This window comes from Molothrus ater, chromosome Z (assembly GCF_012460135.2).
Source record: "Molothrus ater isolate BHLD 08-10-18 breed brown headed cowbird chromosome Z, BPBGC_Mater_1.1, whole genome shotgun sequence".
Classification (NCBI taxonomy): Eukaryota; Metazoa; Chordata; class Aves; order Passeriformes; family Icteridae; genus Molothrus; species Molothrus ater.
In genome coordinates, this window is record NC_050511.2 from 10,338,575 (window position 1) to 10,354,383 (window position 15,809).

At 36.9% G+C, this 15,809-nt stretch overlaps 1 protein-coding gene across 1 annotated transcript in view; it reads right to left on the reverse strand.

The window, feature by feature from the left end:
* GOLPH3 (golgi phosphoprotein 3) overlaps window positions 1–15,809 on the reverse strand; it is a 31,013-nt gene that overhangs the window by 4,791 nt on the left and 10,413 nt on the right. The window contains exons 2-3 of the mRNA XM_036403282.2: window positions 6,334–6,465; window positions 2,483–2,597 (exon numbers count right to left, since the gene is read on the reverse strand). Of these exons, the coding sequence (XP_036259175.1) occupies window positions 2,483–2,597; window positions 6,334–6,465 (247 nt within the window). The remainder of the gene's footprint in view (window positions 1–2,482; window positions 2,598–6,333; window positions 6,466–15,809) is intronic.

The window sequence follows — 15,809 nt, forward strand, 5'->3', positions numbered from 1 at the left end:
ATAAAATAATAACAACAACAACAGTAAGCCACAGGTGACTTTGAGGTTTCTCCCACTGTGATGGAGGGTGACACACACTGTATCCAAGTAACAGCCAAGATAAGCAAACAAATGAGGTGACTCCAGCTGCAGAGTGAAAGGCAGAAAACCCAACCAGGACTGAACTACACAAGTCCAACTACACATCACTGAATACGATTCCCCAGTTTATCATAAATGAAACTATCACACAAACACAAAAAAGCGGTTTCCTTACTACCTTTCACAGGGCAAAGGCTACTTCCTAGATTTTTGTGCAGTTGCCATGTGGCTGAAGTCAGTGCTGTGGTGACACCTTGTGACCAAGCTCTTCAACTACACAGACACTTTGCAGACACGGAGAGAGATGTTTGCTACATCTGCAGGAAACCTGATATTTTGGTCCAAACGTCTATATTCCCTACCTTTGCTTTCTTTAGGGGCTACATTATAAACATCAGCCTGGCAAACATCACCTTACATGTCCACATATTTATTCATATGATGGCTTTGAACTCACATGTACTGTAACTCCAAGCAGCACTCTGCATCACTGATAACCATGGATAGATTTTTTTCCAGGATCGACCTGGTCTCCAAGGCAAAATTCTAACAGAGTTTATGAATTTATTAAATAAAGCAAAATAAAGCAAAACCAACCAACCAATAAAAATAAAAACCCCCACCAAGACCCATTGAAATATTTTTCTTCAGAAGGACAGATCTCTAAACCATGGGAACCGAAGAACACTAATGCCATCCAAGAATTGGTATAATTAATAAACATATGTTAGTAAAAATTATTGATTCAAGCCTTAGCCACAGCACTGATGATAACTATCTTCACAGAGCCAAAGCTCAGCAGGGTCAGGAAAGCCTTAGCTTACCTCAAAGAAAACCTACAACACTAGTTCATTCATTAGCTGACCTTTCTTGAGCCAGTCCTAACTTGATGTGCATTGCACTGGGAAAGGAGGTGAAATGTCAGCACAAATTATGTATTTGGGACAAGAAAAATGAATTGTTTTTGCTGGCTGTAAGAGGGAAGGGGAGCTGAGTGAGAACTGAACTGCATGGTTCCGCAGCAGCCATGGCCCTCCTGACACGTAGTCCAGGCTCCCCCCTGCCTGACAGCCAAGGAGCAGGAGAGGGGGGATGGCAAGGACCTGAGAATGAATGGTGTGCAAGGAAGGCTGTTTAAGGTGGTGCAGAATGAATGACAAGAACAAAGAAAACAGGAAAGCAGAGAAAGGCAAAGAGATTTTGCTCATTTCTGCAGCTTATCGGTTTTAAGAAGTAGCAGATTTTACACAGGCAACTTCCAAATCTCATTACCCCCAACCTCACAGGCACATTGTTGACAATGAGGGTCAACAGTGCAGGGTTTTTTCCTGCACTGTTTGCACAAATGAAGTACAGCTCTGATCTACTTCAAGGGAGCTGCATTTATGTGCTTTGTGAAAACAGACGAAGGCTAGTGATCAATTCTGTCTGCAGCTCAGCCTGGAGAGGAGAAGGCTCTAAGGAAATCTTTCTACAGCCTTTCTGGGCTTAAAGGGGGACTGCAAGAAAGACAGGGTCAGACACTTTAGCAGAGCCTGGGACATGAATAATGGTTTCAAAGTGAAGGAGAGTTGGCTGACATTATATACAAGGAAGAAGTTTTTCACAATCAGACACCAGAATGGGTTGCCCAGAGAGGTGGTGGATGCCTTATCCCTGGAAGCATGCAATGTCCAGTTGGATGGTCTAGTGGAAGGTGTCCTGGCTGACTGCAGAGGGGCTGGACTAGATGGCCTGTAAAAGTCCCTGCCAACCAAACCTGTTCAAAATTCTATGATCACTGACATTTCATTCTTTCTCAACTATTTACTAGCTTTACAGGGAAAGCTGTGTGCAAAGTACTCACCTTGAAGACTTTGTTTTGATCAACAAGAAGTATTTAACATTTAAAAATATTTATTACATTTCTTCAGTTAATAAAAAAATAAACTCCTAACGCTTTATTTTTTCTTTATGATTAATGGCCAAATCACCCTCAAGTTTTATGTGTGAGCTATGAGCTCTTCATCTCCTTTCTTTATTGAAAGATCTGAATACTCAGTGCATACACTCAGGCTCCAAACTTCCACCAACCACCATTTCCAAACACAGAGAAAGGCAATTACATCTCCAGGGTGCAGTCCTGATTTACTTCAGAGTCAGCAGAAGGCACCTCTTCCACTGAGTTGAGATGTCCTCTGACACTTCCATACAGATCCTTTCTGTACCAAGTTAAGTCAAAAGCAACAGTTACTTATATTTGATTAAAGGCTACAATCAACAAGAGACTACCCTAGAGGACAGACTAATTAACTTTTTTGCATATTTTCTCTCAAAAAACCTTGCAATATAATCTCTAGTGATGCCAGATAATTAGCTTTATTTGGGTAAAAAAAGCAAATACGTTATGTGCAAGGCTTACCACTAAGCAGTTCAATCCAATTTTGTACTGTTTCAGGAGGCTGGGTCTCTTTTATGTGTTTCAGAGCTTCATCAAGCAGAACATCCCCTGTAGGAGCATCTGACTTGCAAATCACCTAAGAATGAATAAAACACAGTCAGTATTTTGACATAATTCATATATGACAAACACACCCATCAATAAAAAACCTACCTGTTAGGAAAACCAAAATAATTTTTTTTAAAAATAACAAACTCTCTCTTAAGAATATGCAACATTGAAAAAGGTAAATTTTCATTATTAAAAAAAAGCAGTATGTGTTTTAATTCAAAATACCTTAAGTCTGAGGTTAATATGTAATTTAAATTAACCTTAATGGGCAAAATTGTAGTATTAATAACAAACTTAAAAGCTGTATTTTGAAGGAAAATAACTCACTTATCTAGCCAGGTCCGTTGCTACCTCCCAAGAACAAAGTACATTGCACTAAATTAGTTTCTGAATACAGTCTATTTTACTGCTTCGAGTCAATTTATTCAAAATACTGAGTTAAACAATAAGGTTGCATGAAAATAACAACAAGAAAAAGGTACAAAAACTAGTTTTCTTCAATATACGAACAGATAAAAACAGGTTCATGACAACATCTGTAAGTTTTCCAGCTCTGAAGAACACACTGCCAACTAATAGAGTTTCATTTAATTACAGTTAAACCACACGTACTAGGGAAAATACACATGTACTAATAAACCCCTTAACATGCAACAATAAATGCAATACAATATAAGTCTCTTATTTAATAACTTCTAAAATTATTTTAATTCTTCACTCAGGAAAGCACAACAAAAGAACTGATTCAGAGGAACATAATAAAATTCAAAAATGTAACTGCTTGTTTACCAGTATAAGTAGTTACAGAAACCATGCAAAAAAATACAATTTTTTTTCAGGAGATAAAATCAAGAGCACCGAATGAAAACTTACAGATTAAACTAGCTCAAGTCAGTATGTTTAAAATCCATCTTTATTTATAGAAGAATTACTACAGTTGTTAATGATAATAATAATAGTTGTTATTATTGTTGTTGTTACTATTATATCTGGCAATTTAAATAGTTTACAAACTAGCACTTTACAAGCATCAGAGAAAAGGTACCAGGTGATTGACAGAAAAATGAATACATCAACACAATTCCATATATATATACATTTGAAAAGCAGGAAATGAAAACTCCTATCTTTCTTAACACTTTAGAGTAGTCAGAAAGGTGTTCTGGAAATGTCATACTGTTCCATAGTTCAGGGAACATCCTGTTTCTTCAGAGATGCTGGGCCTTAGCCTGACTGTAAAAAAATATTCTTTATTCCAATTTTTCAGTGATGAATCAGGTACTAGATTTGCCTGGTACTTATCAACTAAGGAAATTTCAATTATACAGAATATTTAATTTGCATTTTTCACAATGCAGCTCTGTAATTAAGCAAAGCTAAAAGATTAAGCACAGATTTTTAAGTAAACTTCATTTTCTAGTTTTAATACAAAAATTCACTCTTGCATGAATTGCTCAGAATTGTTAGCAATAAATACTGAAGAAAATCTGCCAAGGATTTTTTGGGATTCCTTTTGATTCTAATAACTCTATCAATTTGGTTTGCTCTCTGAGCCTGTAAGGCAATGTAGAGTACCATCTTCTATTCTCAATAACTATTTGCAAACCTCAAAATTAATTTATTTGTTTCTAATATTGATGCCAGTAGACAGAACTCCAAAATGGTGTGACAATTACATATTCTTAAGCCAAATTTACAAGGATGTTGCCATGTGTAACACATCATATCCACTTACAAAGTCTCGCTAAGATCCATCAAGTCCTTGTCCACTCTTTTCTCAGTCTCATTTGACTCTCTATGGCATTCAATCATAGATTTAATGTATCTTGATCCATTCTGAAGTACAAAATACTATCAGCAGAGATCAACCTGATTTAAGGCTTTAAGTGAAAATCATTGTAGCTATCATTCTTTCAAGTTAATTATATTAAAGCCACACTTAACTGTGGCTTTAATAAATCTATATCTGTGCTCCTGCCCAAAAAACTCGAGTTTACCCTCCTTCACCTCACCTTATCACTTGTGCCCCACCTGATGACAAGATCAAGAGAGTGGTTCCATTAAAAACTAAACTGATCAAAGTAAATTATTTCACCCCTGAATTACAACCTTGGATGTATTATTTGACAGCTCTTTCCACTTATTAAGCACAGTATTTATTTCACAGCCAAAGCTAAGGGCATGGGGAGCAAAGCCTGAAGAAGCAGGACAAGGAGGACAATTGACAGAGTAGAGACTTAAATCTGGCCAACGCCAAAACAAAACTGAAATTTAGTGTTAATGGAAAACTTCAAATAAGGTGCAAAATAACATAAGTCATTCATAAGACTGATTTCTAAATTGATGGAGGTGCTGTGTTTAGGGATTTTATTTGCAGGGAAGTACTTAAGCAGAAAACAACCTTCATCTAAATTTTAAATTAATGCCTATTTTTATAGAACCCTCCTGCCTGAAAACTGAAAAGTATCTCAAATACTTTACAACAGCAGAATAAGAAAACCTATAAATTGTGTAGATTTTAGATCACTTTAAACAAACGACATAATAAAATTTAACAAAAAACATGCAACCACAATCAAATAAAACCCAATCACAACTCAGACGAATAATTTTGCTTGTATTCTTTAGTGAATATACATACAGGTTATTTTTCCATTTTATTTAAAAACCCAGCAACCTCACAGTTAATATTTCAAGTAGATAGAACTGACAAGGTTTTCACAGAATGAAAATAACTCCTGACTGAATGCCTAAGAAGATTACTGAATGCCTAAGAAGCCAAAAGCTCTGGAGGAAAAAAAAATGTGCGAACTAATCAATGCTGAATATGCTTAAACGAGGCTAAAAGAAGTAGGGACTGTTTGTCGGAACAGAGGTTCGATTTTTCTGAAGGGAAGGGAGCTGGGAGAAGGTTAGGGAATTCACAAGCTTGCCTTAAAATTTAGAAAAGATAATATTGACAGAGAAATGTGCCATAAGAGAATTTATTTGTGGTGGACAGACAACATTTGACCAGGTTTTCAATAGGCTTATTTTACAAGTGTCCTCTAATGCTGATGAAGTAAAAATTCTTCCAAGAGCATGTCTTCACACATTTTGTACAAAGGGAAAATTCAGTGGTAAAAGTAAAAAACTAAGGCCTCAAATCTTCAGCCCAATTCTATAAAGGACCGTAGAGATGTGGCCATCTTGAAGGTCAGAGAGCACAACCAATTTAACACACCAGCCTCATGCTTGAACTAGACAGTTGTATGTTCTCACGGGTCCCAAGAACAATGATGGTTTCCTTCCCATGTAATGCAAGCACAGCTGCAGCGCTGTGTACACCCAGAAGTAAACTGGTGGCTTGCAGGACACATCTGGTGTCTGGCAGTTATCCGTTCCTTTCAGCCTGAGCCCACACCCCACTGGCATTGCAAAATCCAGCTCCTTTGGCAGATTGTGGCTGGTGCCACTGGCTGTAACTGCTGCCACCACGCCCCAGCCAAAGCCACTGCCAACGGCTGGTCAGCAACAGCACCAGCAACACATCCAGGGAACAAACACGGGCACAGAACAGGTACCAGAGATGTCCCAAGGCATTTCATCTCACCACCGAAACACCTTTTAACTTTGCACATCTGCCTTAGGTCATTACTCAGAATCATCATCTTCACATAAAGAAAAAAAAACCCCAGGCTTTTCTTAGAACCAGTTGTAATTTATAGCTCCTGTATTGCGTGGAGCCTGACGAGTGAATGTGACCATTTTCCTGCACTTACCTTTCTTGTTAGCAGACTTTTGCGCCTCATTCCACAGGCCTCCAGCTGGAGACGCCCCCGCAATGCCAATTCAATTAACATGCAGCCGCGCAATCCTGACGAGATGCAATCATTCCAGAACGATGTGTAACCCTGTGAAGAAGGAAAGACAGTTAAGATATCTCCATCTCCACCTGAAAAAGAACAGAAAAAGGGCCTTGCTGTGTTCTCTAGGCAGTTCTCCTGCTTTCACACTTTTGAAGTAGCATCACTAGTCACTATCATTCCTGCCCTGAAAACATGAAAGAGAAACAGTCTCATCCTGTTAGTTTTGACACTCAGTCTCTGCCTTGTGAAGAACTGGGAATCCTCAGGAAAATGATACAGAATGAAGGAGGGCAATACCAAGAGCCGTGAGATATAAAGTGTAGTTTTATACACAGTCAAAATAAACTTAAGATACTTTTAAGACATCAAGCATTTGGCATTACTGACATCACATGGCTTTATGAGTGACCAAGAAACATTAGTGTGATTTTACATGCATAAACAATGTAGCACTGAGAAAGCAATAATAAACTAAAAGTGGATATAACTATGGAGTATACTGGAAAACACAAACATGGCAATCAACACAAATCACAGTACAAATTATTTTGGCTTGAACATAATAAACTAAAAGAAAAAAGCTTTCAAATAAATATTTATAACAGCTACTACTTTGTCATTTAAATCCCTTGAAAATATGTGCTTTTACAGCTTGAAGCATAGTTCTTATACAAACTGCAAAACTGCAAACCACATTTATTCCACTAAGCACACCTCACCTACTGTGATTTCTCTATACTTCTGCATTGACAGCTGTCTACTTAAATGGTAGAACAGACCACTTGACCCAATACATTTTCTCATCAGTATCTAGAAACAACTATTGACTTTTGTACTCCATTGTTCAACAACTATTATAAAAAAAAAAATTACAAAAATAATTATTTTATATGGAGTAGCCGACAATGTTCTTGAATATTTTTCATATTTGAGTATCTAAGACAAAAGTAAAATCATTGAGAAATGTTCTGAGAAATGTTTGATATGATTCATAAAGATCTTCCCAAAGTCCTCTAGTGAAGCACTTCTGGAAATACCAACTTTGGGATACTTTACAGAAAGATGCTGTACACAAGACAAGGTGGGGGAAGAGCAGAAGAATGTTCTGCTTTTCATAAAATTGTCAGAACCAAGAACCAAGACTAGCTTAAAATAAGAACAAGCCAATTTTATTATTTTTGCAGATGAAAGCTGCCAACATATAAAGATATAAGGGGCATATATTTTAAGTCCACTAAATTTACAAACCAGTCCCTAACTAATTACATAAATTACGGCTTTCCATGAATGTGAGAATACTTGTTTCAATTTTGCACTCAGCTATTTTCAAGAGCTGTATTATACAGATGACCAATACTTATGAAAAGTCTACAAAAGCCCCGAATCTCTAAGGTAATTACCGAAATAGGTCCCATATATTTATTTAAAACACCATAAATATGAGTTTGTAAAGGCATTTGAGAAGTTATCTAATCAGCCTTCTACTCTAGAGCTGATACTTTGCAGGTATCAGCTACTTCTATAATGCCATTCTGCAATTAAGATTTTGTTTGGCACCAGACATTTTTTGCCAAATAACACACATGATAAAGTGCAGTATTTGCTTGAGCGGGAAGAGATATGACTCCTACATTCTATTTCCAGTCAGGCTCTTTACATAATAATTTTTGAAGTCAGACAATACATATGCAAACTAAAAATCTACAGCACAAACCCACAATTACAATAAATTTACACTTCTTTATATTCATAGGAAGTTTCAGATTACTATGTAAACAATTAAAGTGTGGATGCTTGTTTCCTTTTTTTAGCAATGAAACTGAATTTATTTTTAAAATTACTATTTCTCAACGAAGTGACTTTAACTACACCACTCCCAGCACCAATTACCAGATGTAAACTCCTCTATTCCAGTAGTTACACGGATGGCCATAGGCTGAGGGTTGCAGAGAAATGCAGGCTCGCTCATGAGATAAGTCAGGTCAAAAATGACTACATGAGTCTCTAGTCCAACCTCCTGCTGCAAGCAGGTTCAGTTATGAAGTCAGGTCAAGTTGCTCAGGGCTCTATTCAAGCATGTCTCAAAAGCTTCCAAGGATGGAGACTGCACAACCACCCAAAAATTTTTAACCAAATAATCCTGAAAGCCAGTTGAAAAAGATTACATCCTTCATAAATGGAGCTGCTTGTTTTGGTGGGGTAGATGACAGTGAAGCCATGAGAACGGATCCTGTTGTCACCAACTTCTTATTTTCCTTCTGCCCCCCAGACTCAGCTCACAGGTGATCCTCTAGAGAAGGAACATTGTATTTCCACACACAGAAACTGTACACCTATTAACAGAGTCAGGAAAGGGATTCTTTTCAATCCATTAAACTGATCTTTCCAGATCTTTCTGGTAGATGAATGGGTTGGTTTTGACACCTAATGCAAAGATACCAGACAATCGAAGGAACTTTCACAGAATATCAGTTCAGCACACAACAGTCTAACTAAATCATCCTTTAAATTAACTCAGTCTTCCTGGAGTAACTAGAAATGAATGGGAAACATTTATCTTTGATATTTCAAACACCCTCTTGACACCTACTTTAACTGGTATATAGTGTAACTAGAAAAGATGCTCAAAAAAGAAACAAAGGGGTGGAGATTAATAATTTATGGGGAGGTGGAATGGCAAAATAGAATAATGCACTATTTGTAAGGAAACAAGGGGTAAAAGATGATAAACCAACTTAGCTCACAGGTTAGTAGTCAGTAGCCAATTTCTTTTCTGGTTTTCCACTCAACTGCTTTAACAGGAAGGCAGAAGTTTTAAAAAAAATTTAAAAACTTCTTTAAAAAACAAGATCAATAATGAAGTTTGACAGACAGCAACCAATCTGTAAACCACACATAGACCAGGATGAAGTCAATGTTCACTGGGGAAATTGTCATCCTGATCCCGCCTCTCCCTGAGAATGTAACCTGTCCACTGCTCATTACAGCACACAGAACAAGACAGGGACATGGTTTATAAAACTGTTCATTTTTTCCAATTCCTAGCAGTCTCAAAACACTTGACTGAAGATCAAACACCACTATGCAGAAATGCAACTCATTCTACTATTTAATGCTCTTAAACAGCATTCGTTTTCTCATAAATACAATACCAAGTATTTTTACTTCATCCCTCTTCCTGCAAGTCTTACAGCTTTACAAACTCTCTAACTCAAAGAAATACTTAATTCATTAAAGTTGCTAAGCAGCGGGGGGTAAGACTTACAAAGCAGGAGATTATTTTTATCTGACAGCAATCACACTAGAATAGCACTTTAAGCTATGAATAGCTTGCAAGACAAAATTTTAAATCTACAATGACTCAAAAGATCAAAAAACTGTTTACAACTGTCATGTTTATTTACACAAACACAGAACAAAAGCATTTTTCGTCAGACCTGACCTAGAAACTTTCAGCTAAAACCTAGTTTTGCTAGACAAGCAAAAATTGAAATTAGAATAAAGTTTACACCAAATACTTGTTTCCATATTAACTTTGAAAGTTCAGCTTTCCACCCAGATATGGCAAAGCACAGAGCTGAGACTAAGATCCTCTTTCCACTTTAAGAATAAGTTATTTAAAATCCATGTTCATTAGGCCATTTCTTTCCCACCAGCTCCTTTGGCATTTATTCACTTTCTCCTATTCACTTGCCTTCTACCCACTTCTAGCTCACACAGGTATTCCTGTTTAATTATTCATTAATCACTTGAAACTGCCAACTATTAAACAGTCCATTGTATAACAGAGGCCAGTTCCCAAAACTACCTTACTTTCCACTTCCGGCTTCTACTTAGTCTCTTTAGAGACACTGTTACCCAAGAGATTTTAAAATTCATAAGGTTGTTTGTAATTTTTCTTTTCTTTAAAGAAGATTGCTAACACTTTATCTGTGATCCAACAGGGCACTGCAACCATGACCACCATAATTTCATAAGTATGTAAAAAAATCAGAGTGAGAAGACAAAAAATGATCAGATGTGTCTCAAGATACTTGGTGCCATGTTAGTGATTTCTACACAATTAAGGCTGCTTTAAGACTTGCACAAAACTTCAAAATCATTTCACTTAAGCACAAAACAGCCAACCTTCACAGATCAACAACTCTCACAGCTTCCAGGCTACTGTCACACTAGCTCTATTTGAAACAAACAAACAAACAAAAAATAACTAAAAAACTAAAACCAAAACAGAAAGACCCCACTGAATCAACATCACTATTTTCTGTCTCCCAAGTGCAATTTTAAGTAATCCAGCAGTAACAGTGCAAAAAATGCAATTAAGCTGTAGATGTCATCTCACGTTTATGGAGAAGTACTCCCTAATGTAGTATAAAGTTAAAAAAAAAAAAAAAAAAGGAAAACCTTCTTAATAAAACATAGAACAAAAGACTCAGAAAGGACGGGGTAATCTTTTACTCAAGAATGCTTTGTTTTATTTATCGGAGTTGTTAAAAATCTCTTCCCACTACAGAAATATATATTCTTTCTCCACTTCTTCAGATAACTCGGAATAGGTGAATAGCAGTTCTACCATACCTGGCACAGACAAGAAAGGAGGAGGGCACAGTAAAAAATCCATGAAAATACCTCAGATTCAAGAGAAGGAGAGCAAAATGCTTGCAGAATTACAACTCTGAGGCTTCAAAATACACACATGGTAATATAAATAAATATGATGTGTTTAACTCATGTGGTTAAGGGCAGCTGTTTACAGAACACAGACTGCAGCTGCCAATGCATTCTAATCCAAAGAGTCTCAAGCTATTGCAGACTACTTTGCAGATCACAGAGCCATTGCAACTGGAAATCAGCAGCTTTTAAAAAAGCATCATAAAGTCATGTAACAGTATGTGAAGGTAAATTGTGGGTTACTAACGCCTACTCTCCAAAAACATAAAGTATATCTTTATTTTAACTTAACAGGTCCCTCAGGCCCTTCCTCAGATCCACACAGCCTCATATTTATTATCACAGGTCAGTGCTAGGTCAAAGTTTTGGCCCTGACTCAGACTCAATTTACATTTATGAGGAACCACAACAGAAGTTTCTCTGGGATAATGCACATAATACCACCCAGTCTATACTTCTCTTACTAAAAGCCTTTTCATTTTAAATTCAAACTTAATAGTACTCCTTAAACCCTCAGCCAGTACCCGCTACGAAAATACAGAACTAAAACATCTATAATAAACAACTAAAATAAACCAAACAATCAAAGGGAACCTTCTAAAGGAGAAACATCACTACAGCTACCCAAACCCTTGAATTTCTGTTCTCAGGAAATTCCAAGTTTTTCTATTACAAAAGACTCAAACAAAAAGACTTTGAAATTTGGTAAACAATGCAATTTCTGAAACTTCATGTATAGACAAAACAAAATATTGATTAAACTCTTTCCAGACATGGCAGCTCAGTCAGAAGGGAAGCTGGCCAACTAACAGAAAGCAGAAGTGAACAACTACAACTCCTGAGGAGTTTGGGAGTCCCAGCTCTGAGGTACTACACTTTAGAGTCTTGTCAGAAGACATCAAATCCTTAGATTCTGGGTTTCTCAGCTGGGAGGCGCAATCCAGGTTAAAGAAAGCTTTCACATTAGTAAACAGTAAATTCTGAATTTACAGGTACCCTGTTCTCTATTAGAATAGTATTTCAGTCAAAAAAATTGCAAAAAGCTCTACCTAGATGATAAAAAATAAAAATCAGACTTCCCAAACTTGCTGGAGTTTGCTGTTACTTTCCTTACTTCTGCATAGATGGCACTCAAACACTCTGTTGGGGGTAGCAACGTAAAATCTCTGAGACACAAAACTGTGGGTTTGTTTATGTACAAACAAGTGTTGAGCTTTCCTAAACAGGTGCTTCTTCCTTGCTATCTATTCTTTCCAGAATGCAGCAGACTATTTTTATATTCTCACAAATCACAGATGACAAACACACTGGAAAATTACCTTCAGGTCCAATTAGAGGCTCTTGCCAAATGCACATGCCAGAATAATAAATATATAGTTTGGGGACAGATAAAACCACAATGTTCAGTTCTACCATTCAGATGAGCATATGAGGAAACAGTTGTCAAGAAATCTAAGCCTGAGATGGACTAACTAAAGTGAATGTGGAACTTGGAAAAAAAAACTTTTCAAAGTCAGTTCAGATTACCTGTAGGACTAGAAAAGGTAAATTGAGTCATCTGCTGGTATAAATTTTATATGAGCTGCTTTTCATTTTGAATACCACAATTAGCAAAGAGTCTACTTACATCTAGCATTTATACAGCAGTGTCATGGAAGAAAAATGTACCTGCATGCTCACTGTGTGTAGTTAATTCTGAGAAAGATTAATATTTCATATATATATATATATATATATATATATATATATATGTATATATGTATATGTATAGTCAAATTTCTTTTCTTAGAGGTACTAAGAGTGGCAGGGAGAAACACCAGGGGAAAAACAGTAGGAAAAGAAACAGAACAAAATGATACCCCAGAGTTCAATTACTTTCCCAGCACAAGCAACCCTTGTGAATCACTACTTTTTACCTTGGAGAGATTAATTTCGGTTTTACTGACCTTTAAAATCAATGCCATCACATCTCATTTTAGCCTTGCACAAAACCTTGCATGTAACTGGAGAAGGTACATCCTTCGCCATACCTTCATTTTTAGCTATTTGAGAACTAAACCAAGGAAGCAGTCCAAAGCCTGAACTGCTGCTGAAGACAAATCAGTTCTTCACTCCATGGACGCACGCTCCATGCTGTTCTCTCACCTGAGCCCACAGCAGCATTTGTGTAGCCAGCCAGATGAGCAAGTGGTCCTTCTGAGAGCTAAGTGACATTTTCGTCACCTGATTCACCATGCAGGTGAGCAAATTTCAGAGACAGTGGAGAAGGGAAAGAATGTGGTTGGGACAGACAGCAAAATGTAACAGCATCCCCTTCCGTAACAACCCACACTTCAATAGATAAACTGCATTCAAACCCTGAATAGTTTTTATAACCTGAATAGTTTCAGCTAGAACTTAGTCTTTGGGACAAAGAACAGAGGAAAAAAAATTGTATATTATTGGGATACCTGTGCTGAAGCCACTCATGACCAAAATGTGCTCAGAAAAGACATAAAGCAGCTCCCCATTTTGGACTTCAGCAATGACTACCCTGATGATCATAAATTGGAAGTTATATTATTTAAATCTGACAAGGCAGCAATAGCATCCCTTTCTGGTTCTCTGAAGAAAGAGGAAGTTCTTTCAGAGGCACCTACTAGACTATTATTAACCAACACAAAGCACAGAGAGAACATAATAATAATAATAATAATAATAAAATCATCATCTGTCACCCACTTGAAACCTACTGCAAAAGACAAGCAAAGAAAATTTATCTTGAAGTACAACTGTGGCAAGTTGTATTTCATAAAGGACTTAATCACAATTGTGACAGAATTGTCACTTTTTTAGTCAACAAGTTCCTCCCTCAACTAGTAGTTTTGTGATGACAGAAAGACAGCTGGGGAGAAAAGAAGGGAAAGGATTAACATAATACACTGTCCAGGTGGTCTGCAGCAGGTAAAGAGTTATTTGGAACTTTGGTCTTCAACAATTTTCACGTCTGAGATGTCTGCTTTCTTCCCCCTACATCCTATCTCCAATATAAGAATTGGTCACAAGCAACTTTACAATTTCAATCTGCTTCACAGCTATGATTGGTTATGAAACAAACACTGCCTAAAAGTATTTTGATTTTTAATGAAGAGTACAAGTGAAGTGGAAGACATTGGGCTATCATAGTCTCAAAAAAGACAACCATCTTAATACACCGTTTCCCTTATGTAGTCTCTCAACAACTACTAATATTACTTTGGATTTTCAAAAGCACTTACACCTCCTGAAGAACTTCTACAACACATCTCCTTAGAGCTGCTCCCAAATCCACATAATGCAAAGTACAAAATATAAGCAGCACATAGAGAGAAAGGCTAACGACAGTACTTTGTTTATTACAAATTCATTCTGGTGACCCAAAAGCCTAATTTTAAGCATTCCAAATGCATCTATCACCAGCATTCTTCTATAACAGAAACACTTTGTCCTCTTGTATTAAATGGAGATACCATCTGACAGCACTAGGAGAGGACAAAGAACAGTATGTCTTCTAACACCTGTACATGATTCTGTTCCTATCCTTTCTAGGCGAAGGTGAAACTGCTGACTGGAACTGCTGATTGCAGAAACATAAATGGTCTGACACTGCTGCAGGTAAGCAAACCTCTTCTTTGTGATAACACAAATACAGGCAGAAATCTTAGGCAAATCAAAGTCAGTAACTGAGTTACTGGGCAAAGAAACAGCAATAAGTTTATGGATTCTTTAGATATGAAAAGCTGTTAAAAGTCAGTAATTTATTTAGGAATGTCATCACTCTATAAGGAACAACTGATACAGTTTTGCATCTCTTGAATGGTGCCAGAGTCAACAAGACTGATGCTATAGATGCTTAACTTAATACTGAGTGTGTTTCGTAAAGTATTTGTCCAACAAATCTGACACCTGACTTTTTCAGTCAAAAACTTCAATTACATAAATTTTAGATTATCCCTTAGAAATAAGGAACCCTTTTAAAAAAGCAAACAAAAAAAAAGGAAGTCTTTCCTTCCAGCATGCTGTTACAACAAGCTTCACAGCCTAATAGAGGCAAACTGGTCTTGGAATGCAAGAACACAAAATTCAAAAAGATCTACAAACCTTTCCAAGTTTCCAATGACAAACAGAAATGCTGGTCAATGCTAGAACTCCTCTTCTGCAGCCAGCCACCATTTGCTCCACCTCAGCTAATGTCCTTATACGGACCTCTGTGAACCTCTGACTTAACTTCAGGAGCCTTAGATGGAATAAACATATAAAGCACCTCAAAGTCCAGCAAGAACCAATTAAAAGTCTTTCTGCCAGCCTAACTAAACATATTTATTGGAATGTGGGGAAAATGCAAAACGGAAAACAATTACAGAAGATGAGGAAAAGGAAAAACTATTGCAACATTCATTGAACATAGGCTGGAATGTCCAAAATTTAATTCTCAAGGTAAAGGAAGACTGCTCTCACCACAGGTACCTTACATGAACTGATCCATTTTCATCTTCAGGGAACCAAAAAGATATGTTCTTTTCTTTCCAATGCAGATTACTGTAATTTATATCAACCTGAATGTAATCACAGCACAGAAGCTGCAGCAGGCAATAAGTCTCAAACAATACAAGTTGACACTGTCAAATTATGTATATGCTTTAATGACCCAGCATTTCTTACTTTCTAACATACATTCAAAATACATATTTCAGTTTATT